The sequence below is a fragment of the Protopterus annectens genome, chromosome 8.part0, assembly GCF_019279795.1.
Source record: "Protopterus annectens isolate FY-2018-M chromosome 8.part0, PAN1.0, whole genome shotgun sequence".
NCBI lineage: Eukaryota > Metazoa > Chordata > Ceratodontiformes > Protopteridae > Protopterus > Protopterus annectens.
The window spans coordinates 1,975,840,897-1,975,867,316 of NC_056741.1; the positions used below are offsets into that span (position 1 = coordinate 1,975,840,897).

Genomic DNA, 26,420 nt, shown 5'->3' on the forward strand with positions numbered 1-26,420 from the left:
AGAAAAAGGTGGGAGTCTCCAGATTTAGTCTGTTTAAGCAAATGGATGTAGAAAGGAAACTCGCACAGGATATGGTGGGGGGACTCGCCTTCTGCAGCAAAAAAAAAAAACAACAAAACTTGCTTCTTTAGGCATTTTAATGGAAATAGACTTTTAGTTACTGATGACACACTTTTTTGTTACTGCTGGAAACAATGGTTTTGACATATACCCATCTAAGGACTACCAAACAGCACCTGCAAGCTGAACAAACAGAAAAGCACAGGGTACTGGTCCATCAGAATTGAGCAGGATTTAGTCTTCAACAGCATAAAGCTGGTAATGGAAGATTTCTGTGCAGCTTCAAACATTACTGAGAGCTCTGCCTGTAAATCTAGAACAATAATGGGGGGGGGGGGGTTGAGATCTACAGTACAGGACAAGTCCTGTGGTGGAGCTGGCTGTGCCCTCAACTGCAGGCAGGATCTCTGGCTAGGAACAAAAGGCATTCCTGTACCTTGAAAGGTCTGTAACCACAGCCTTCTCAGCTAACGGTGACAAGAATCTTTGTACAACCTTGCCTGTTTAGATACCATATGACAGACTTTTTTTATCACATCAGAAGAGGTTGCAGAAATAGCCTTATCCCCATGATCTTTAGGCATAGAAGCACTGTTGTTGTCTCAAACTGGATGATAAAGAGTCCTGTCTCTAAAGGAACATCAGATTCTGTGTTGTGTGACAACTTTAGCATACTCCTTAGCCTGCAAGTGAAGCAGCTATCATTTAGTTCTGCAAGAGGGCTCAATGCAGAAAAGGAAAGCCTACAAGAAGACTGATGGAGAATGTCCACCAATTCAGTATCTGGCAAGAAAGTTGCGACACCAAGAGAGGATACTTCAGAGCATGACAGCATTGAAGTCAGTGACACTTCTTCCTCCACTGCAGCAATCACATCTTCGGCTTTGAAGAGGGCACAGTGAAGACTACGGCTTCCATCAACATATGTGTTCTCATTGAGAATGCCTAAGCCATCATCCTCTGGGCTTTCTCCAAGGACACAAATACCAGACTCTGGAAGATACCCAACTCTTCCCCACTAAGGGGCTTGTTATGAGAAGATCAGAAAGGATTTATGGCCAACCCTAAGGACTGCATCCAGGCAGTGCACAAATGAAGACCATCTTGGGAGTACTCGAATGCACAAAAAGAAGCAACTCACTCAGCTAAGGAACACAATTAGACACTTTTCCTGCAAGGATCTGACCACAATAGCTAAACCCTTATGAAGAGAGTGCTGACGAAAGTCCATGTGACAGTACTATGTACTGGATGTCAAGCTCACATATCATGCCGTACTGGAAATAATACCCACCCAAACTTAGCCTCAGGAGATTCCTGTACGGAATCCAAAACACTGCTATGCCAAAGATACCCACTGACACCATTCAGATGACCTGCAAGGTGAGCATTGCAAATATACCAGATGTGCTGGCTGAACTCAATGCGGTCCAGAAAGGGGTGTGAACTGTCCTTCCTTTTTGGGACAAAGAACAAATGCAAGTGATCCCTCCTCCAACACAACAGCACCATCTGTGACCCCTTGTGCAACAGTTTGGTTTTGATGCAAGAGCTCCGTTAAAATGAACTGATGTATTGGTACACCTTTTTCTGGAAGAGAAGTGAAAAGTTCCAGAAGAAACCCATTGAGCTCTTGAAATGGCTCTCCAAATCGGTGTGAACACAGAGAACCCCCCCCCCCCCTTTAAAAACCTCATACCAGGTTCCATGTTTTAGCTGGAAGGCTTAGGGAGCTGTCTTCTTGGGTGACTTCACCAGAACCTGAATGGACACAAGTTTGTAAAGTGTGAAATTCTACTTCAGTTACTGGGGAGAGCACATCTTTAAAGGGAAGGCGATGTTAGAAGTCTACAACAGGGTTGAAAGGGCTGCCTCCCCATCTAGAGGTCACTGAGCAAATAGCACTTCTACAAAGAAAGTGACTTCCAGGATCTTGTTCCTGAGTTTCTTCTTCAGTGTGGCCAATCTCAGCCACCCTGTACAGGCATATACCTGCAGCTGTGGCCCTACCTAGAGCATTGGCACAGTCAAAACTGCACTGGGACACACAATATCCCACTGACGAAGCCAGAGTCTCACAGAGGGCCTTAGTTATCCTAGACTTCAAGAGACTGATAAGTTTAGCAAGTGCCTGGAACCGAGACAACAGATTCATATATCTGTGTGGTCTAATTCACAATCTAGCAGAACACCAAACTATCTCATTACAACTGCTGAGAACTGTAGACTCCTTTTATCTAACAAGATGACAAAATGCTGTTGTCTCTGGCATCTATGCTGGACCCAAAGAGATCCCAATAGGGGCAAATGGACAAAACTGCTCTGCTTACTCATCTGGTGGCTTGGCTTGTAAAGGGTAGTGGCAATTTGTAGTGCAGATGGAGCAGAGTCAGAATATCCCCAAATTGCAATGATGGCATCCTGAATCACTGGATCAATCAGCAGGATAATCCATGGCTCATTAGGCTTTTTTCCTTGAAACTCTACCAGGCACTTCTGGGGGGAGGGCTACAGGTAGACAAAGGAACTCAAGGCCAGTCAAATCCCAAATGCATCTATCAAAGATGGGAACACGTGGTGGTGATGATGAATACAGGGTAGGGGTAGAGTTTAACTCATTTTTTTAGCTCCAAAATACTGGCCTTAAGAACCCCTGGGTGAGCATAGGACACAGAGGGCAAGGGAGTTCCATGATGCTGCAAGTGAACTCTCATGTGGGGGGGTGCAAATATATGGTAGAGCAGCATCAGGTAACAGGTCTGAGAATGAACCCTGGATCTTGTACCACCTAAAGGAAGTGTAGGCAGACAATGAATGCATCTCTCTGGAGTGGCATCTGTCACAGTTAGCTGAACTCAGAATGCTTTCCCCCCTCAGAAATCAGCAGCAACACAACTGTACACCAATAAACCTAACACAGGATGAATTCTTCACAGTGACACTGGATGTATAGGCTAACCTTCCTATGTCCTTGTCAGAGGACTATACTACCAGCTGGAAAAAAACTGCAGCTGCATTGCAGTGTCATACTAGTTAACAGAATTGGTACTCAGGATACCCAATCCTGCAATGCATTTGTTGCTGTATTCAAGTGCTACAGCACATCTGCAAACAGTATGAATACTATAAGATGACTTTGGTAGCTGGAACACAACTGGATGCAGCCTTGGTATGATGGTGTTTTATAAATCATGTACTAACTCCAACAAATACATACCATCTTTATGAATCTTGCCCTGTATTTGTGACCCACTCATTTAAGTATTCAGCTGGATGGCAAAGGTGAAATTCATTCTGACTACCTTCTTATTGCTTTTACTTACAATAGTCTCAAAATTTTCCAGACATTTTGCAAGAGACTCTATAGAGTTCTTTGCTTTGTGATTGATTTCTATGAATTACAAAATAACTTGTAGGTAGTGGACTGGTATCATTTTATGGTGTTGCCTTCATGCCTGATCTCCTTAAAGTTTTCTCAGCTTCATTTCAGGTGTGATTTATACATGGACATGACTCGTACATGGACTTGCAAATCCTCAAGTCTAGCTTTTCTGAAATGTCAGACACTTTGTACAGTACTCCACTGTATTATAGGAAAAGAGTACTCACGTTTGAAGCTAGAAGAGTTTAGCGCATTTGCGCCACATGCTCAAGTAATGGGGAAAACTTAATACCTGGGGTAAAGTACATGTTTGCAAAAGGTGAACCCAGTAGAGGAAACAGTGACACTTTCTGTATGGAGTTATTGCTGCACATGAAAAAACAGCATCTGAACAGCCAACCTGTTAAAGGGAGAAGACCCAGTTGTAAGGCCTACAGCTTGTATGCCATGCTTTCAAGCTCATCAAAAAATTTCATCAAGGCTAGTAGCACAATCCATATAACTACCAATACACAGTGCATCACCACAAAACCCAAGCACCATTTTCAGATCCAATGTCTCATCTATTCTTTAAGGGAGGAAGATGGGCACCTCGTTTACTCTTGACCTGCATACAGTTAATGATCCCAGAAAAAAAAAAAAACAAGTTGAAATGCATAAATATTAAATTGCAACTCAAATGCCCAGGAAGGTGTTTCAGATGGGCCATACTTGGGACAGCATATGCAACACTTAAATTCAACAGTTAAAAAAAGAGATAGCAACAGTAATGTTACATACAACAAGAACTATGCTAACTCACCTGTTTAGCACCTAGCAAGTGAGCAAACAGTGGAAGAAGGCCACCATCACTCAAATTGAGACAGGTACTTTCAGGATGCACCACCTAGGGATAAGAAAAGGAAACTGTAAAAGAATATAAATGAAATCTGCTAGTACTTTCTATCAATGGATATCCATAGATAACGTCCACTATAAGAACGAAATAATAAATATATGAATACTCACATCAGTTGATCTTCAAAAAGGCTCTCCTGCACTGGACTGAATATTTTGGTATCCTTATCCTCTTTCTATACTACTACTCGTAGTGTTTCCTTAAATTTGGAGTTCTTTCACTTATACTGCACGTACCTTTAGGCATATGCACACACTGCTGTACCATGCTTAAGGGGCACGTGCCATGAGAATCCTGAGTTCTCAAGCAAGAAGTTAAACATCAAAAGAAAAAATGTGGTAAAGTTATAAAATTACAAACTTAAAATTGCTTAAAGGAGGGCACAGCTAAATCAACCAAAAAATGGATGGAGGCAGGAAGAAAAGGTGTGAATCTACCCAATACAAATGTTCTTCTTGAAGATCAAATACTCACACATTTATTTTTATTTATATATTGACATTTGTTTGCTAAGTTTGTCCAACTGGGCCTAAAATGACCCTTTTTTCAGCAAAGGCCCAAAGAGAAAATCTCTAGTACAAAAATAAAATTTACATTTGATGAATACACTTGCTGAGATTCATAAGATATAGAGTAATGAAAAATACCTGTACAAAGTGTAAAAAAAAGAAAGATGTATTACATAATGCTGCATACTACTATTTTAAAACAACATTTCAACATGATATAATTGTGTGATATCTTATAAACTGAAATAATGGAGTTAAAATCATACTAAGCTACAAGAAAATAAGTATAAAACATAAGGTGAAAAAAATAAAATTACAGTATATAAACTATTGAAAAACAGCCAATATACAGACTGGCAGTAGGAAAAAAGAAGAGGAGAAATGACAAAGGGAAGAAGAGAAAAAAATAAAGCAGGAATCTATCAGATTTTATTTTGAGCAGTCCTCAGAAGGGCTGTGCGCTGATGTTTCAAGGACCACAGTTCTGATCCTTGCAATAGTGGAAATTAAATCATGAACATGGGGGAATATATCTCAAGTCTAAGACTGCAGCTCTACAGAGGACTCCTGCTGCTCACAAGGTAAAATACATTAAAGCAGCAGAGGTGTAGGACAGCACACATGGGTGGTAAAGTGCAAAACTTTAACAGTGCAATAATTATTTTAGAAATTTACTAATTTTTTGTTTGAATCACAGTTTACATTTTGGATATTCTGGGCCCACAGTTGCAGGTCTCATACTCAGCAGTGTTTAAAGCAATTACTACAATCTGTTTCCCCTATAAAATCCAAAAAGGCAGATGCCTGAAAATTGGAAGTAACCCAATACAGGTGTCAAGACCCAAGCTCATGCTTACTTTGATCATGCTGCAGTGAAGGTAAAAGCTAAATGATGTTGAACCATTTTAACCACCACAAGATTTCTATGAAATAAAGTTTGTTTTTATACTTTTTTTCCCTCTCTTAATTTCCAGTCAGGCTCAGATGCTGTCATTACCCCAATTGTAAGCATTCCTTTACATCTCTCAGGGTTCCTCTCAGCATTTTTTCTATATACGCATTCTCTAAAGACAGAGATGTTTCTCAATCTTTCAAATAGGCTTTGTTATCCCAGTAGAGAGAACTTTCAAGAGTAACCCTCCATTACAGTCGAAAGTTAAATGTTATGCTTACCACAACTTTTTCTTTAACTCCACTTTTCACATAAGAATTTTCTCTCAGATTGGGCTGAGTCTTTCATGTTTAACTTGTGTAACATTTTCCTGTGGAATAAGTCTTCGAGATCTTAAGTCACATCAAATCTATCGGGGCATTTGCTTCTCACAAGCATAGTTGTTTGCAGGACTAAAATGTCAATGCAATACCCTCAATGTGCCAGCAAACATCAGCAATATAGCTTTTCCTGTTAATTAAAAAATGTTTTATTTTTGACACATATCAACTGCAAATTAGGTCAGAATAACTTGACAGGCACTATCCACCAAAAACTGACTGCTTGAAAAAAAGGCCAGATGTTGACTAACATCAGTGAGCAGAAGCCAAGTTGTTACAATAGTTCTGCAAAAGGCCTTTCACAGAAAGATCTGATAATACCCCTAACTTCCTCTGTATTTCAAAGGATGAGGTTAAGATTCATAAAAAAAAATGGAAGACTGCAGATATGATCTCAGTTCACAACAGTTTGAAGAAATGTTGATGGAAAGCACCAGTCTGTCAGTTCAGTCTCAGTCATATGGCAAATCATGTAACTATTCCTTAAGAAAATAAAAAATCAGGCTGTCTAGAAACAGAAGGAGCACTGACCTCAAGGAAGCATACATTCACAACAAAAGGTCATGCCAGACAGACCCAACAGAGTAGTCTGACTGTTAACTACAGTTAAGAAAGGAAGGTACTTACGTATTATCTCAACCAGATTTTTAACCACTCGATAATACGCAAGTAGCAATACCGACAGCTGTGCAGTTTCTAAGACAGTTTGTAGTTCATCTGGACAGAACACAAAAAAAACAAGTATTTTGCACAAATTTAAATGGTACAAAATTTGAATTGCCCTTATACAGAAACAGCAGCCCAATTTCTCTTATTTCGCGGACAAGCACGATTCCGAGCACGACAACTGGGTGTTTTGTACACTGTACATAGTTAATGGCAGTCTGCGAGTAATGCGTCTTTCAAATGATGGGCACTCAGTTTTTAGGTAGGCAAAGTACCTACCCTGATAACATACACTCTTCAAAACCTGTATAAATGAGACGGCACACCATGGATGGAAGGAAGGTGCAGTCCTGTTGATTTTTAAAGTGGTGCAATTCGTATTGTGATCTCAGAATGACTTCATGTTTAAGTGGAAAGGGGTTTGTGAAGTTTTAACTGCTATTCTGTCAATGTGGTAATGAGATACAATAGTAAACTGAACGCAGACACAAACACACAAATGCAAAAATAATGGCTTGAAAAGTGCTGAAAAGCCATACACAGTAATGACAATAGAAGATCACAGCCTACAGTTGTACTGCGAAGCAGTTTGCAGACACAAAGCGGGGAGGTACGCTACTGAGCAAGAGGAATTTTGCTGTAGTTCCTCTTCCTACATCTCATTACCACATTGACAGAATAGCAGTTAAGACTTCACAAACACCTTTCCACTTAAAGATGAAGTCGTTCCGAGATCACAGTACGAATTGCGCCACTTAATCTGGCTGCAATAATACGCAAGTACCGAAAGGAATTGTACACCTTGCCCACTTAGAATTCAGCAAGATATTTCACACAATACCACAAAATACAATAAGCAAATTACAAAAATCTGCACAGAGTCTTAATGTGGTGGCATGGGCATAAACAGGACCCATCAAGCAGTGTCAATTGGAGCTTTATAACTGTGGATGTGAAGAGGGCGTCACACAGCCTGTAATCTCACCCTAATAACCCAAGTGAGTTATTTGCTGAGAGTGCTGTTGTCATCAACTGCAGAGTTCTAACGTTTCATTTTATGCATCTAACTTCCTTCTTTCTGGCTGTTGCAACTTCATAGCTTGCTATGAGAAGCACATGAGTTCTTCCACACCAGCAACACCCTCCCCTTCCAATGAGTAGTGCACAGAGAATTGTACATGTTGTTTACCTATGTCCTCCTTGTAGACCAGTCTGTAGCTCCTATCCCCCACAAAGATGGGCAAACCAACATTTTCTGCTTCCACTGTGACAGCTCCTCTCTGTACCTAGAACACTACTCAAACAAGGCTTCATCCCTTTTTGCCAGTAGAGATGGCAGAGATCGGTCATTTTCAATGTCATTACAGAAAACATTCTAGAAACTGAGAAGAAAAAAAGTACAGTTTTGTACCTACCATACATGTAGATGTCCGATAGGTATGCATCTGCAGTCATAACATATGGGTTGTCCTGCCTCAGGCAGCCCTTCGGTCGGCCGGATTCCAAAGTCTGGGTCTGGCCTCGGCTGATGTCGCACTTTCCCCGACGTCAGAGCGTCTGGGGTATAAAAGCATCAGCCGACGCTATTTTCCTCAGTGTTTCTTGCTCCAGATGCCAGGTGCCCTCTAGGAAGGCCAAATTTGGAGGAATGCAATAAATTCCAAAACATTTTCCAAAATATATACATATATATATATATACAAACAAATACACCATAATAGATCCCCCAGCTAGCTAATGGAGGGGTAAGCACCCTAGGAATACCATAGAGGGGAAGGAGGGAGGGTAAACCTGACTGCAGATGCATACCTATCGGACATCTACATTTATGGTAGGTACAAAACTGTACTATGTCCTTCAAGGATGCATCTGCAGTCATAACATATGGGTAGAATACCATAGCCAATCTGGGGGAGGAGGTACTAAGAAAAGGCTGGTGTAGTTAAGATACCCTGCAGGACTGCTGTAGCAAAACCTGCTCTGGATCTGGAGTATAAAGGTAAATTGTAATGTTTGGCAAATGTATGCACGGAGCTCCATGTAGCAGCTTCTAAAATGTCCTTGGTAGCCACCCCTCTTAGAAAAGCTGTAGTGGTGGCTGTGGCCCTCGTGGAATGAGGCCTAATGTTTGCAGGAACCGTCTTTCCATGAAAGGAGTAACAAAATCGAATGCAATTTCCTATCCACTTTGAAATTGTCTGTTTGGAAATTGCTTTTCCTTGTACCCCAGCAGCATATGCTACAAGGAGTTGGTCAGTCTTTCTGTAACTTTTAGTTCTGTCCAAGTAGTAGCGTAGTTGTCTCTGTATATCTAGAGTGTGTAGAAGTTTTTCCCCTTTATTTTGTGGATTTGGGAAAAAAGTAGGCAAGTGAATAGCTTGGTTCAAGGATACCCTAGATACCACCTTCGGCATAAAAGTAGGGTTGGTTCTCAATGAAACTCTGTCCTGATGGAAGATAAGAAATGGCTGTACTGCCATTAAAGCTTGCAACTCAGATACTCTTCTTGCTGAAGTTATGGCCAGAAGGAATGCAGTTTTCCAAGACAGAAACTGTAGATCCGCCGATGCTGCTGGTTCAAAGGGAGGAAGTGTTAGTTTCTCCAGCACAAAGTTGAGATCCCAAGTAGGTAAAGGGGGTTTCCTTGGAGGATTGATGTTTTTGATTCCTCTCAGAAATTGCCTGAGGAGAGGATGCGAGAAGATAGGTGGATCAGCATTGTATTCTGCCGAAACTGCTGAGGCATGAATCTTAATGTAAGAATAGGACAGGCCATTGTGGAACAATTCTGCTAAGTATTCCAGAATATGTGTTATGCTTGCCACTGTCACACCTAAGCCTTTTGTTGTGTTCCAGATGAGAAATCTTTTCCATTTTGCTGAATATGTCTTCCTTGTGGAAGGTCGGCGAGCTTCCATAATAATGTCCTTTACTCTCTGTGATAAGTTATTTTGAGGGGGGTTTATGGAATCTTCCAGGCAGTTAACTGCAATGTTTTCAATTTGGGATGCATGATCTTGAAATTGTTCTGCGTCAGAAAAAGTGGCCATAGGGGAAGAGGCCACGGTTTCGTCTGTGACATGCTCCTCAATAGTGGGTACCAGTGCTGTCTTGGCCAGTCTGAAGCTATCAGAATCACTCTTGGTTGTTCTGCCCTGATCTTCAGTAAAACCTTGGACATTAATGGGAGAGGTGGGAAGGCATAGATCTTTAGAGCTTTCCAGCTGAAAGAGAGAGAGTCCACCCTCCAAGCTTGTGGGTGGTATGTCCTTGAGCAGAATGTTTTCAGTTGATGATTGTGGGGCGAGGCGAACAGATCTATCTCCGGCTTTCCCCATGCTTGTGTTATGAGTAGAAAGATGTCTGGGTGCAGCATCCATTCGTGTGCATCCATGGTAGTTGTGCTTAAGCTGTCTGCCAGTGCATTTTCTTTCCCTGGCACGAACTGGGCCTGTAGTTGGATATTGAGTTTCAAGCATAGTTCCCATAGATTCATGGCCAGCCTGCATAGAGGGTAGGAATGCGTGCCTCCTTGCTTGTTTATGTACCACATGACTGTGGTGTTGTCTGTCCTTATTAACAGGTGGCCTTGGTGGAGGAAAGGTTTGAAGGCCTCGATTGCGTGCATCACTGCCAACATTTCCTTTTGGTTTATGTGCATGCGCTGCTGTCCTTGAGACCATAGGCCTTGGATACATTTGCCCTCCATGTGTGCTCCCCATCCTCGGTCTGAAGCGTCCGTGGTGATGGTTTGTTTTGTTTTTGGTTTGTTGAAGGGCAACCCTCTGTTGGACTGGCAGGCTTGAGCCCACCACAGGAATTCCTTTTGAAGGCAAGGAATGATTGGTATCAAAGTTTCCAAACTGTGACTGTGCTGAGACCATACACTCCTTAGGTACCATTGTAATTTTCTCATATGTAGCCTGGCTTGTAGAATCATAATTATGCAGGATGCCATGTAACCCAGAGCCTGCAGGATTTTCCTTGCAGTTAGCTGAGTTTGCCTTGTCAGATTCATGAAGTAATCTGGAAGTTGTTTTTGTTTTTCTTCTGTGAGAAAGGCCATTTGGGTGGTTGTATCTAGATCTGCACCCAAAAAAGTTATCCTTTGGGATGGGACAAGTCTTGATATTTGGATGTTGACTGTGTATCCCAAGGCCTGTAACAGGTGGATGGCATAAGTCCAAGTCCTTTATCAAATTTTTCTTGTTGTCCGCTTGTATGAGGCAGTCGTCCAGATATGGGTAGATTTGAATCCCCTGAAGTCTGCAGTGTGCAATTACTGATGCCAGGCATTTCGTGAATACTCTGGGCGCAGTAGATAAGCCAAAGGGCAATGCTGAGAATTGATAATGCTCTGATTCTGCAAGAAATCTGAGGTGTCTTCTGCAACTTTGCCGAATAGGGACATGCAGGTATGCCTCCTTGAGATCTAGAGTCACCAGCCAAGACTCCTTGCCCAGCATGGGAAGAAGTTGCTGTAGGGTCAGCATCTTGAATTTTGGCACAATGAGGAAAGTATTCAGTGCGGACAGGTCGAGAATAGGCCTCCATTGATTTTCTTTTCTTGGAACAAGGAATAATCTGAAGTAAAATCCTTGACCTTGTTCTGAAAGAGGTACCTTTTCTATGGCTTTCATTTGAATTAAGTTGTTGATCTGCTTTAAAGCCTCTGCTCTTTGATTTGGTGGCAGGTTTGGCATTCCGTTTCTTCTTGGCAAAGTGTGGAAGTGGAACCTGTATCCTTTGTCTATTATTTGCAGTGTCCATGTGTCCCTTGTAATGTAATGCCAGTTTTTTGAGAATAAAGAAAGCTTTCCGCCCAATGGGGCTTCCAATTGAGCCCTGGTCGGCAGAATCAAAGGAAAGTCATTGAGTCTGTCCAGGTGTAGTAGTTGTTGTTGCTGTTCCTGCACTACCTCTCTGGTTGGTAGGCTGCCACTGACGGCCTCTGTAGGAGCCTCTAGCTTGCCCTCTACCTCTGGGACGCCTGTTCCTGCCAATCTGGGATCTGTCCGAGTCTGGAAAGGACCAATTCTTAGTAGGCCAGTTTCTGCTGAATCTCGGTGGTTGTACTTGCAGAAAGTCCTTAACTGTTTGCACAGATTTTGCCTTTTCTTCAAACTTCTTTAAGACCTCCTGAGCCGAGGAACCAAATAATTTTTGTTTTTCCATTGGAGCATCCAGGAGTTTAGCTTTAACCTGGTCTGGTAAAGATTGCTCCTTCAACCAGGCATGCCTACGAATAACTGTCCCAGTCATAGCTGACCTACATGAAGCTTCCAGTGCATCATAACCACACTGCAAAAAATGATTACTAACCTGCTGTGAGTTATGTACCAGATCCTGAAGGGATTTACGGTCAAGGGGTTCAGAAGAGGAAAGCTTCTTTTGCAATTCATCTAACAAATACTCTTGGTACTGTATCATATGAAATTGACAATTTAATGCCCTCAAGGAAAGAGTTGCAGAAGTATATACCTTCTTTCCCCATCTCTCTAAAGCTCTAGACTCCCTTTCAGAAGGTAGAGGATTTTTGGCAGTGGCAGCTGCAACCCCTTTTGGGCCCTGAGAAATAGTATCTGGGTCTGCAGAATGGGCCTTGTACAGATGTAAATGAGAATCCGGGACCCTGTAGTATCTATCAGGTTTGGCAGGAGCCGGAGGGAGAGAATCAGGGGCTGTACTAACATCATTGTACACATCATCAATAACATTCAAAACAGGAGGTATAGCTAAGGGCCTATGCTGAGGTAAATGCAAAAAGGTCCTTAATCTCTTTCTAGAGTCAGAAAATTCCTGACCCTGCCATTGAAAATGCTCTCTCATAGAGTGAAGTGTCTCACCAAAGGAAAACTCTTCAGGAGGGAGGCGAAGGGATAGATTCTTCAGCATCAGAATCCTCGTAGGCCGAATAAGCCTCCTCCTGGTGATCTGACAACACAGATCCATCCGTAGACTCATCTGAAGAGTGTTGGTCAGAGGGCTCAGTCCTGGGCCTTTTGTCTGGTGGTGGTTGAGAGCCCCTGTCCGGGTGAGGCTGAGAACCTCTAATTAAAGAGATAAGATCCTCTGCAAGACTGAGGATCTGAGAACTAGAAGAAGGTCTCTGAGAGGTAGTCTTGTGAGGCAAAGCTTTAGCAAGTTTAGCAGCTTTAGCCCTGGAAAAAGCCTTAATGGACATGGATGCAGGGGGTCTGGCTGCACCACGTGCAGGAGTAGACTTGTCCAAAGGAATGGTGTCGGACATATCCTGGACACTGGTTTCAGTAGGTAGCTCAGTAGCTGACTCAGCCGGAGCCTCCAGGGCCGCGGTGGTCGGTTGAGTGGATTCGGTTAAAGGAAGTACCGAGGACTCTGTTTCAGCCGAAACCGAGACACTCGCGGTAGGCCTAACCGTGGTTTCAGCCGAAACCACGGTCCGCGAGTGTCGGTCCTTTTCCTTCCGTTTTTTCACCAAATGCGAAGTCGGAGTCTCCGACGGCATCTTATATGCAAAATTAGCCCCAAAGAATTCCTCTGCAAACTCCGACCGAAGTCTAAGAGTTCGTCGGTTGAAGGAAGCACAGGCTGAACAGGCCGAGACATCGTGGTCTGGGCCTAAGCAAGGGAGGCAGTAAGAGTGGAAATCCTTATGAGGTATTTGTTTCCCACAAGTTAAACAATTATTTACTTTATCTGACATCGGCTGAGGCAAGAAAGAGTCCCCAACGGGGTACTTAGCTTTTTCAAAGTCTTCGGTAGCTGAATCACAGGATCTGACCGACCGGCACTTGCGAACTGCTTCTGCTTCGGGCACTGCGCGGCAAGAAAGACTGAGGAAAATGGCGTCGGCTGATGCTTTTATACCCCAGACGCTCTGACGTCGGGGAAAGTGCGACATCAGCTGAGGCCAGACCCAGACTTTGTAATCCGGCCGACCGAAGGGCTGCCTGAGGCAGGACAACCCATATGTTATGACTGCAGATGCATCCTTGAAGGACATTCTGCCCTTTTCCTATTGACACAAAATTATGCAACATGTCTAATGTACAAATAGATGACAATTTGAAACGACATGTGGCTAGATTGAAAGAGTGAGCCTTAGAAATTCAAAATAATGCATATGGAAAGAAAAATGCAGGAAAGAAGAATGCAGCTGTGGGAGGGGAAGAAGAAGCAACAGCCCATAAGGAAAAAGATAGGGAGAGGGAGGTGGCAGTCACATCAAATTAAACAACGTGAAGCAGCATTAAGAAAGGGTAGCTAAATACTAGTGCAAAGAGGAAAAGGCATCACCAGAGGAAAACAAAAAAAAATCTCTTTTTACAGAGATGTTTGCCAAGAATCCAATTTACAGTACTATGGACAGTTCTGCAGACTGCATGGTTAGCAAGGACATAAATGTGACAGTGATAGTTCAAATAACAGCCACAAAGCATAAAAGTAAACTACAAGAAAGTAATGCATATAATCCCAAAGAGAGAAGACAGAGGGTTCATAATCAAAGGCAATTTAGAGTCCAAGCAGCCACCATGTTTCAAAGAGACAGATTTATGACGAGTATAGAAATAAATAAATAAATAAATAAGCTTACTGTTTGTTAAAATCAGCAGTTTTTTCCAATAGGACCAGTAGGCTAGCTGGTTAAATTGTCTATGTCTGTTATCAAAACTCTGACATTCAAAATCATGGTAATTAAAATCCTGTCCAGTCAATTACACTAGCATTTTCCAGCTAAATTGTGGAGAGGGGTACACCTCTAATTATGATGATAGAGCTGACGTAGCCAGCCAGGAAAGTGTGCAACTGAACAGCCAGTGCTGGCCTCCCCACCCTGAGGGTCTTCTCAGTCCAACTATAAGTACTTACTTATGAACCTATAACAATGAAACCCATCAGTGGATAGGTGACACAGCAAGCAGCATATAGGTCAATGATGTGCACCTGGACCGAAAAACAGCCTTGTAGTATATCTGAAACTTGCACGTACATGGAAATGCAACTGGATGAACACAGTCAGCCCTATTACAGAAACATGGCTGTCGACCAGCAGGGGAAAGATCAGAGACAAAAACATATTCCCAATCTGCATGACTGACAACCCTTCTACTGGCCAGCTCGTCTACTCCATCAGCTCAACAACTGCTACATGGTGGTTGTGGGGGAATGGGCTGAGAGGTAGGCAGAGGAAAGCTGGTAGTAGCAGGTAGAGACAGAAAGATGCAGAAAAATGCAAGACAATGCAAGTCTCATGCAGAAAAAAATATTGATATTTAATGGACTTTCCATAATGAAGCCCATACTTGCGGTATATTTTATGTTACTAGGGCAAGACATGCAGTAGAATATCACAGCACCTTTGCAATTTCATTTCTGCACTATCTTTTTGTTTTTTTTCAATAAACTCACTGGGAAATGCTGCACACTTACAAACATATCTGATATATGTACACTATGTTTATCCATGTTTGCTTTTACTTTTTACGCTATTAATCTGCTCTCACTCCTCATTATTGTAGGTCTGTACTTAAAAACTTTTGCCTGGAACATCCTACAATATCTGCAGATCCAGCTCCCAAAGTTTGCCTCTGGAAATGCTACTTTATTTAAAGTTTCTTTACAGTGATGGGATTTGCAGCAATGCAATGAATCAAAAACTCCTACCACTAACACAGGAAAAAAATGACAATATACAAGGCGACTGCACGTTTTGCACTAGCAAGCTAAGATGCAGCAGGATAAATATTATTACTGGAAACAATGGATGAGACTTTATAATCCGCACTCAGCCACGGTTCAGTGAAATATCCAGCACTCTGTCTTTTGGTAAGCTAAGACTTACTGTTTTTAATGCACTAATGTATTTATCTGTCCTTTCTTGATCATTAAGTTCTCCAAATCTGGGTCGGTTCCAAACCAGGTGTGCCTGACAGGTACAGATAGGTCGCTGTATTTCTGCCTTTTCTTCTTCTCTGGCATCATCACTGAAAAAATAAAGGATAGAATTAAAAAAATATATACATTTAACACTACTGAAAAAATATATATCAAACATATAAACAAATACATATATAAACATTTTATTTTTTATGTACTATAACAACCAATGTCATTCATTGTACTACCTACATACTATTTTTATACACTTTATCTACTCATAGGCTATGTATATGTATATGTTGTTAGAATGACAAACTGTCTATAATGATATAAATATAGATGTCCAGATGTGTAGTATAGTAGTATATCTTGTAACCTAGTTTACATTCAATCAGCTTATTTTTGTACAGCATCCTTCATGTTGCTTCTACTGTTTGTAGACTACACTGTATTTGTATTGTACTGTATGTGGAGCTTTTCTCCCCGGGCCTGTGCTGAAAATGGGTTCTACAGACCCAGATGGACCACCCTGGTAAATGAATGTCAAATAAATAAACAGAGAGAAAGCAAAATTATACATAAAAGGTGGCAATGGGAAATTATTAATGCACAGCCCAAATCACTTTAGTGTTACCAAGTGCCATTGTATTATTAAATGGCATATAATGCTTACTCATTCTCCGTTTACCACATTTCAATTCAGATTTTTTTGAGGGAGCATAGCTTATCTCAGCACATACTGGATGCAAAACAGACAAATCGATCCTGAATCGACACACAAACTCATGCTGGAAACCCTTACAGTTTAGTAAAAGTACAATTGCGTACCTACCATAAATGTAGATGTTCGAGTGTATTCACTGTTGCAGTCATTACAATTGGGTTATCCTGCTGGCAGGCTACCCGCAGTCGGCCTGAATTCCAAAGTCCTGGTCCGGCGTAGGTTGCTGTCGCCTCCTCCCAGCCGAAGCCATCTTCTTCAGTTTTTCTTGCTCCAGATGTCAGGTGCCCCTAAAAAGGATAGGCTAATTTATGCCAATAAACATGAATGCAGTAAAGTAAAACTCTACCTTCATCTACAAGCAAATACACCACATAGGTTGTATAGAATAGAGAGGTACAGATAAGACCCAGCAAAGGAAAGGGGGATGGTGGGTAGGTAACCTGGACTGCAACAGTGAATACACTCAAACATCTACATTTATGGTAGGTACACAAATGTACTATGTTCATCGTGTTTCACTGTTGCAGTCATTACAATTGGGTTGAATCCCAAAGCTAAGGTTGGGCGGCTGGGGCTAAATAGGATTAGAAGAGGCTATGAGGCCCTGCAAAACTGCAGTGGCAAAGCCTGCTCTGGATTTAGAGTAGACAGGTAAGTGATAGTGCTTTGTAAAAGTGTGCACTGAACTCCAAGTTGCAGCCTCTAAGATGTCTTTGGTTGGTACTCCTCTGAGGAAGGCTGCTGAAGTGGCTGCTGCTCTGCTTGAATGTGGCCTAATGCCCTTGGGCACTGATTTGCCATGCTGTGAATAGCAGAAATGAATGCAGTGGCCTATCCATTTTGAAATAGTCTGCTTTGAGATAGCCTTTCCTTGTGATCCTGCAGCATATGCCACTAGAAGTTGTTCAGTCTTTCTGAAAGCTTTGGTTCTGTCCAAGTAGAAGCGTAGCTGCCTGTGAATGTCCAAAGAATGCAGAAGTCTCTCACCCTTATTCTCTGGGTTTGGATAAAAGGTAGGCAAATGAATTGTTTGATTCAGGGCCACACTGGACACTACCTTAGGCAGAAATGTCGGGTTTGTCCTTAGAGAAACCCTGTCCTGATGGAAAATGATAAAAGGTTCCACAGCCAGGAGTTCCTGTTAACTCTGAGACTCATCTTGCAGAGGTTATTGCTAGGAGCAGAGCTGTTTTCCATGATTAGAATTTTATATCAGCTGTAGAGGCTGGCTCAAAAGGAGGCAGTGTGAGTTTTTCCAAGACATAATTTAGGTCCCATGCAGGTACTGGTGCTCTCCTTGGAGGTCTTATGTTTTTGGCCCCTCTGAGGTACTGCCTTAGTAATGGGTGAGAAAAAAAGAGGTGGTTCTGTATTGTAGTGAGCTGAAATGGCAGAGGCATGAATCTTAATTGATGAAAAGGATAGGCCTTTGTCCAGCATCTCAGTTTAGTATTGTAAAATCTGAGGAATATTTGGTACAATCTTGTCAATTCCTTGTGCCTGGTTCTAAGCACAGAATCTCTTCCATTTTTCTGCATAAGATTTTCTGGTGCTAGGCCTCCTGGCCTCCAAAATAACATTCATTACTGCTTTAGAGAGAGGCGTGTTTTGAATGGTTACATTATCCGCCATGCTGCCAGATTTGAGGTCCTGAGTTAGCTGTGCAGGATCTGACTGTTTTGTTGGGTCAATAAGTGAGGAATTTGAAGCAATGTCCAGGCTGGGCATTGAGACAAGCTCTTTAGGATTGGGTACCAGTGCTGGCGGGGCCAGTCTGGGGTAATCAGTATCATTTTTGGCTTCTCTTGTCTGATCTTTAGGAGTACCTTAGGGAGGAGAGATAGAGGAAGAAAGGCATATACTGTTAAGTTTTTCCAACTGAAAGATAGAGCATCCATTTTCCATGCTTGCTTGTGATAAGTCCTTGTGCAGAATCTCTGTAGTTGGCAGTTGTGAGGCGAGGCAAATAGGTTTATGTCCGGGCATCCCCAGTTCCTTGTCATCATGCTGAAGACTTGTGGATCCAATTTCCACTCATGGGGATCCATTAGGTTTTCTGCTTAGTTCATCTGCCAGATAATTTATCTTTCCTGGCAGGTATTGTGCTTGCAGATGTACTTGGTAAGTCAGTGCTGTGTCCCACAAAGTCATGGCCAGTCTGCAGAGGGGGTAGGAATGTGTACCTCCCTGCTTATGTACCACATGACTGTAGTATTGTTCATCTTTATCAATAGTTGTCCAGGATGAAGTAGATCCTTGAAGGCTGTCAGGGCATTTTGAACAGCTAGCATCTCTTTTTGATTGATATGTAGATGCATTTGGCTTGCGGGCCATGTGCCCTGAATACATCTTCCTGCCATATGGGCCCCCAGGCATAATCTGATGCATCTGTTCTTAATGTCTGCCTGGCTGTGGGTAAAGTGAAAGGCTGTCACTTGTTGTGGTGACAGGCCTTTGCCCACCATCGAAACTCCTGTTGCAGGCAGGGAATGAGGGTAATTATTGTCTCTAGGCTGTGGCAATGTTGAGTCCAAACACTTTTTAGATACCATTGTAGTTTCCTCATATGCAGTTTTGCATAATTAGCAGAATGCAGGATGCCATGAAGCCCAAAGCCTGCAGAATTTTTCTTGCAGATAACTGGGTCTTTGTTGTCATCATTTTGAAATAAGGAGTCCGTTGTCTTTGTCTGGTGTGAGATAAGCCATCTGGGCAGTTGTATTTAAGCTTGCACCCAGCAATATTATCTCTTGTGAGGTTACTAGTTTTGATTTCTTTTCGTTTACTGTGTACCCTAGGCATGTTAGTAATCGTTTTACAAACGCCAGATGCTGTAGTAGAATGTCTTTGTTCTCTGCTTGAATAAGGCAGTCGTCCAAGTAAGGATACATTTGTATTCCTCTTTGTCTGCAAAATGCAATTACTGGTGCCAGGCATTTTGTGAATACCCTGGGCGCAGTAGATAAGCCAAAGGGCAGTGCAGAGAATTGGTAGTGCATTGAACCAGCTATAAATCTGAGGTATCTTCTGCATGAATGTCTGACTGGAACATGCAGGTATGCCTCTTTTAGGTCTAAAGTCACCAGCCATGCCTTCTTGCCCAGCATGGGCAGAAGCTGTTGTAGAGTCAACATTATGAATTTCGGAATATCCAGAAATGTGTTTAGAATAGACAGGTCCAGTACTGGTCTCCAGGCATTGTCCTTTCTTGGCACCAAGAACAGTCTTGAGTAAAACCCTAGTCCCTGCTCTTGCTGTGGTACTCGCTGAATGGCCCTCATGTCCGTGAGGGATGAAACTTGTTTTTGTGCCTCTGCCCATTGATTGTGGCAGGTCTGGCATTCCGTTTGCCCTTGCCAGGGTGTGAAAATGGAGCCTGTAGCCTTGTGAAACTATATTCAGGACCCATTTGTCCTGGGTGATCATATGCCAGTTTAGTGAAAAAAGTGCTAGTTTTCCCCCTAAAGGGGCTGCCAGAAGATAAGTGCTTGGTGCTGGCAGGGGAAAGTCATTGAGACTGTTTTCTGTATGGCTGTGATTTATCTTCTCCTCTTTTGGAGGTAGGAGCACCCCATTGTTTAGGCCTGTATGAGCCCTGGGGCTGGGATCTGCCTCTAGGGCGTCTGTATCTGCCTCTTTGTGGCCTATCTGACACTGGAAAGGACCAATTCTTTGCAGGCCAGTTCCTGCTCAATCTGGGTGGTTGTACCTGTAAGAAATCATTGACTGTTTGCATAGATTTAGCTTTGTCCTCCATTTTCTTCAACACGTCTTCTGCTTTAATACCAAAGAAGGTATCATGCTGTAATGGAGCATCTAATAATTTTGCTTTAACATGGTCAGGCAGAGACTGTTCCTTTAACCAAGCATGCCTCCTAATGACAGAACCCGTAACAGCGGCCCTGCAGGAGGCCTCCAGAGAATCAAAACCACATTGCAAAGTATGCTTTCCCACTTGTTCAGCTGCATGCAATAAATCCTGCATTTCTTTGTTTTCTGCACATTCAGAATTTGTCAACATTTTCTGTTTAAGTAATGACATAAGATATTGTGGATATTTAAGCATATGAAACTGACAATTTAAGGCCCTTACAGCCAAGGAAGCAGAAGTGTAAATCTTTTTCCCCCATCTGTCCAGGGCCCTTGAATCCCTATCAGAGGAGATAAGGTTTTTTTGCAGTGGACGCCTTGACCCCCTTGGGACCCTGAGAAATAGTTTCTGGGTCAGCAGCAGGGTTTTTGTAAAGGAATTTGTGTGAATCAGGTACCCTGTAGTATCTGTCTGGCTTAACAGGAGCTGGTGGTAAAGAGTCAGGAGTGAGACTGGACTCTGTAAATACATCATCTACAATGTCTAAAACAGCAGGAAAAGCAAAGGGCCTGTGCTGAGGTAGTAAAAGAAAATCTCTGAGCCTTTTCTTAGATTCTGAGTAATCTTGGCTCTCCCAATGAAAATGCTCCCTCATAGTATGTAGGATCTCTCCAAATGAATAATCTTCAGGAGGAGAGGCTGAAGGGATAGATTATTCAGCATCAGAATCCTCATAGGGAGGAAGAGAGTATCCCTTGTTCATAAGCGGAATCAGAGGAAATGGAAACCTGATCTGAAGATTCATATTCTGTCTCTTGCCTAGGTCTCTTATCAGGAGGGGGATGGGAACCCCTGATCAAAGTAATTAGGTCTTCGGCCATTTTAAGCATCTGTTTTTTTTAGGCTTGGAGGCCTGTCCAGGTGAATGTTGTACCTGTTTCTTTGTCTTTAGAGGTGCTTTAGTCTTTGCCTTTGAAGCTAAAGTCGTTTTCACATATAACTGTGCAGGCCTTAAAACACCCTCAGAAGCTGATGCCTGCTCAGCGGCTCCGGACCCATCTGAGGAAATAGTTTCCGAGGTTCCAGTACCTTGAGTTTCCAGCGGCCTAGTCATCTCCACGTGGGAGTCAGAAGCGGCCTGTGGCTCTGAGGTAGTGGGCGTCAGCCTCGTCGGTTTTGGACCTCGGATGCCTGTCCTTTTCTTTGTCTTTGCACTTTTTATAAATGCCAGTAGTCGGCTGTTCCGACGGCATTATATAATTAAATCTTCTGCCAAAATAATGAAATGCAAAATCGTACCGACGCTTAATAGTGCATTGGTTAAATCTAGCGCAAAACCGACAACTAGCAACGTCGTGGTCAGGGCCTAGGCAAGGAATACAGTAAGAATGAAAATCTTTTTGAGGTATTTGCTTCCCACAAGAAATACAATTATTGACTTTTTCTGACATCGGTCTGGAGCAAGAAAAAAGTTTCCCCAACAGGTAAAGTTTCCCCAACAGGGTACTTAGCTTTAATGAAGACTTTGGATCTCAAATTCGAACTCGAAAATCTCAGGAGTCGGCCGACCGGCACTTGCGAACTGCATTTGCTTCGGGCACCGCGCGGCAAGAAAGACTGAAGAAGATGGCGTCGGCTGCATCTTTTATACCCCTGGCGCACTGATGTCAGGGAGGAGGCAACAGCAACCAACGCCAGACCAGGACTTTGGAATTCAGGCCGACTGCGGGTAGACTGCCAGCAGGATAACCCAAATGTAATGACTGCAACAGTGAAACACGATGAACATCTGCACACAATTTCCAAACCTGAAAACGGTATAAGAGCAAACATTTGTTAAAAAGTATTTCATTATTTCCCCTTGTTTATTCAGCAAACAATAACTGAAGCCAATAATTCTACTTAGGATTACCTACAAAAAATGGTATGCCTCTCAAAGGCCATAGCAGTTATATTAATACCTGCCACAAAAAGGCTCTCAACAAAAGTTAATCGCTGAGGTTTTCCCTACTAACGATCTTCACTTAGCAAAGAATAACTGCATTGTCCACCTTGCATGGCCAATAATAACCACATTGTTTCAAGACAATTGTTCAGGTAATGCATGTAGCAATTAGCCAAACTGTGACTTCACTGCCAATAGCCACATATTTCAGACACTGTCCATGCCATGAGGTGTAACAACCTCAGAGACCATCATAAATCTGGGGATACAGTCTCTTGTATGGGGCTTGGGGCATGTTTTACATACAAAATAGTTTTGAGAATTAGTCTATCATCATCTCATGCATTTTGCTTCATCCAGAATGACTTTTGATTGACTGGAATTGACTATGGCATGCACAACTACCATTAGCAAATGTGACACCACGCAAACTACAACACTACACACCTTTACTTTGCTTCTCAGTTCTGACCCCCACTAAGCTGAGCAAGCACATCCTTAAAGAGAAAAAAGGGAAAAAATAATGTTAAATATTAAACCTGCCAGCCTTACCAGGGCATCTATTCTCAAGGCACAAGGGAAAAATATTAACTAAGCATGGGGGGGGGGGGCTATGGGGTACATAAATACCAAATGCAGAAAGTCTTCTCAGAGATTAACTAACTCAGAGATAAAACAACTGGAAATGTGATCTTTAGAAAAGGGAAGGAACAAACTACATAGGAAAAAATGGGAATTGTGGGAACAATATATGCAAAGCAGGAACGAGGTTTAAGAGGCAGGATTTGAATAAGCCATATAATGCTTAAGTGACAATGACTGGATGGTTTATAAGTGATGCATAATGTTTGCAACTACAGTTGTTTCAGTGATGTCAGTGATGTAAACTGTTTGCAACTAAAGTAGTATTATTTTGTATGTTTTCCATTTATATAAATGTAAGATTACATTTGTCATATGTGAAAACTTAATAAAGATGTTTTGAGAGAAAAAAAAGAATCACTTATGTCTCTTTGAATAGCACACCAACAAAGGTTAAATCTGATAAAATCAAGCAGTAAAACTTTTAACTCTGACTTTTTTTTTTTTTTTACAGGGTGGTGAGCCTTAACGCATTTCCTAAGTGAAAAGCAAGAGCCCCCCACCCCCAAAAACACCTAAAAAAATATACATCTCAACTCTGCAACCATTGAAAAAAGAGAAATTATTGAAAAACTGACACAGCATACATAGAAACCACACCAGCAGTTATTTCCTATGAATAACAACAATCAGGGAACACAGCATCACAGAGGTGAACTCATCTAGATTCACTTTTGACTTTACGTTCAATGAGGTGTTCAGAAGCCATTATCATCAATGTTTATTCTCCCATACTGATAAGGTCAGATCACTTAACACCACCCTCCAAAATAAATTCAACTAAATCTTCACAACAAATAAAATGCTGTGGCAGGGCAGGTTTAAAACATAGTGCCTCCCAAACCTCTGGAATAAACTTTCTCTGTATATTAAAGCAGAACGCCTCACTATTTTCCTTTAAAAATAAACTAGATGACTGGATGGGTATCCATAAATTTACTCCTGGGTTAACTAGTCTGGTCCTCTTGAGAAAGGGAGTGCAGCCTGAGAGAGGGTACTGTCAAGGCATGAATGGTCATAAGACTCAGTGGCCTTGGAACATCTATGAATCTAATCTAAAAATAATAATGTCCCATTACAAAAAGCTGTATTGTACAAAGCATCTGATGTTTGAAGAGATATCTGGAACAGTAATTCGATGGTACTAAGCTGAGATCAATTTGCATTGGTTAGGCACATACAGAATTTTGGAAAAGGCTGTTGGTAGGTAGCTTTCTGAAACTAGCTTGTGCTCATATGGAGAAACAGGGTTAATGCCCAAGGAAACATTTTAGAATATAAAGCCAAGATTATTTCATGTTGTACTGAAAGCACAGTTTGTTGAGGGATGGGAAAGAACCTGAAAGTTCTAGGGCGTTAAAGAAAGTGGAAATTTTATCTGAGGCACAAATAATGTGGGGTACCTTTTCACAGAGTGGGTCTTCTGATGCTTGCTGGTAATATGAATTTTATGAGTCAGAATTTTCAGTGCTGGTGGGAAAGATGATAATGTCAATGAATGGATAGCTAATTTCTTTATCATTGTAATGGCTGGGGTTGAGTAGAAGTTTTAAGAGATCATGGCAGCAGGCCGGAACTGCCCTTGGCTGGTAGCCAAGCACCATGCACCACCAAAGCTATCCTCAGTCTCATCACTACCGTAAACCACAGTAGAAACATAGGAAACTCTGTCTCTGGGGATATTCTAGTTCTAGTACTGGTGGAGATACTGGACTTTCAAAAAAAGTTTGGTCCAGGGCAATCGAATCTATAACTGGCATCGAAAATGAGATAAAAATCTCCCCTCAAAATTGAAAATAACGAGTTAAAGGATAGTGCCTCCATCCTCTCTTCTTAGCTCTGGGACTTTAGGGCTGTGATCTTTTTGGTTAAGAAACCTTTGGCGTCTTTTTAATTGTTTGATATGCTTAGTGAGATACATCCTGAAGGGGGCACTTGACTTGACAGCTGACCTAATCAATGCTGAAGAGACTTGAGTGATTACCTCTTCACACCATGATGACAGTCCTATGGCTATTAGCTGGGCTAAATACAAAGATTTCCTGACAACTGATAAAATAAGCCAAACAAAGGAGCTGAAGCTGACCAAAACAAACTATATCCAAAAACACAAGTCTGCTCGTTTGGATGGCTGCAAAACAATTTAATCTCATAAAATATAAAACATTAAAAACAATATAACAAAAGAGATGAGCACTTTTGCATCACCACAGGATGCTCCATCAGATCTAAAGACTAACACACAGTGCAGGTATTTAAATAGCTCCAATTTAGCGCCTCAGATCATGTGACCTCAGGGCTGGTCCTTTGCCAGTAGTTGCCTGTAACAAAATAATCCATTTGGTTTCCAAATTCTTAGTACTGGTTCTCACATCTCCTCCCCTAATACTTGGTGTAAAAATCTCAAGTACAAAAAAGTTAAAAGTATGCATAGAACCTTCTCTTTTTGTATGTTTTCCAAGTGCATTCCTATCATCACATTTATTCATACTATATATAAATATGTTCCCTAATACTATCCCTGAAGTATTGGTCTTCCCAACATAACATTTACACACAATGCAGTAAGCACAATTCACAATTATATCTACGACCCGTAACAGGATGCAAGAAATGATCACATTCACTGATGTAGTGACAAATATTACTGCCACCACACCTGAAAGCCCCTTTAAGAGTCAGCCCAGACTCAGTGTCTCTTAAAAGGGGTTTCATTCTCTTGACTGTTTTATAATTCTTATATGTGAATTTTGGTTCACACCCTATCGTCTCTGAGTTTAGGGTCAGTCATAAGTATGTTCCAGTGTTTTTTAATAATACAACAAATATTGTGCACATTATTAGAGCAATTCAAGGATAATCTTACGGTATCATTCCCAATATTCCTAGATGTCTGTTTCTGGAGGCATTATCAAAATAAGGTTGTGCTCTCATCTGGCAATGTGCCAGTACTTCATTCTGTACTTGATGGACCATATGTTCACTATAACCCCTCTGATAGAATTCATTCGCTAATGTATCAAAGGAAAAATACAGATCACTATCTTTGTTGTGTAACCTCGAATGTCTAAAAAACTGACCCTTCATTACATTCCTTTTCAGGTGCTTAGGGTTCATACTCTGTGCATGCAACAAATTGTTCTTCTTACATGCCTTCTTATAGATAGTGGTATTTATCCCATCACCGACCCTTTTTATGTACACATCCAGAAAGTCTATGCCTACATCAGAGCATTTATAAGTAAATCTCAGAAGGTTAGTGGTACCATGTAGGTACTGCACAAACTCCTGTAAAGTTTCCACTGTGCCTGCCACGACCAAAAAAACTTCATCCAAGAACAGAGCATAATGAGTCAGGAGTCGATAGATATTTCTCTCACTAAAGACAAACTCAGACTCCCATTGTCCTATCACCATGTTAGCATTGGTATTTGCACACATGGTACCCATTGCTACATCCACCTTTTGTATATATTTGTCATTAAACAAAAACACATTGTTGGTTAGACTTGTATCTAACAAGTAACATCAAATATACACATTCAGGAGTATAAGAAGAGTTCTTACTTAAACAACATCTAACCAGCTCAATGCCTTCTTCATTCGGAACAACAGTAAAGAACGAGGTAACATTCATTGTAACAAGTAA

General features: G+C 41.7%; 1 protein-coding gene across 4 annotated transcripts in view; it reads right to left on the reverse strand.

Annotated features, from left to right (window-relative positions):
• Positions 1-26,420, reverse strand: part of PRMT7 (protein arginine methyltransferase 7) — an 843,610-nt gene that overhangs the window by 360,781 nt on the left and 456,409 nt on the right. For all 4 annotated transcript variants that reach the window (XM_044081516.1, XM_044081514.1, XM_044081513.1 and 1 more), the window contains 2 exons: positions 15,612-15,753; positions 4,245-4,328 (listed from right to left, as the gene is read on the reverse strand). In XM_044081516.1, coding sequence (XP_043937451.1) covers positions 4,245-4,328; positions 15,612-15,753 — 226 coding nt within the window. The remainder of the gene's footprint in view (positions 1-4,244; positions 4,329-15,611; positions 15,754-26,420) is intronic.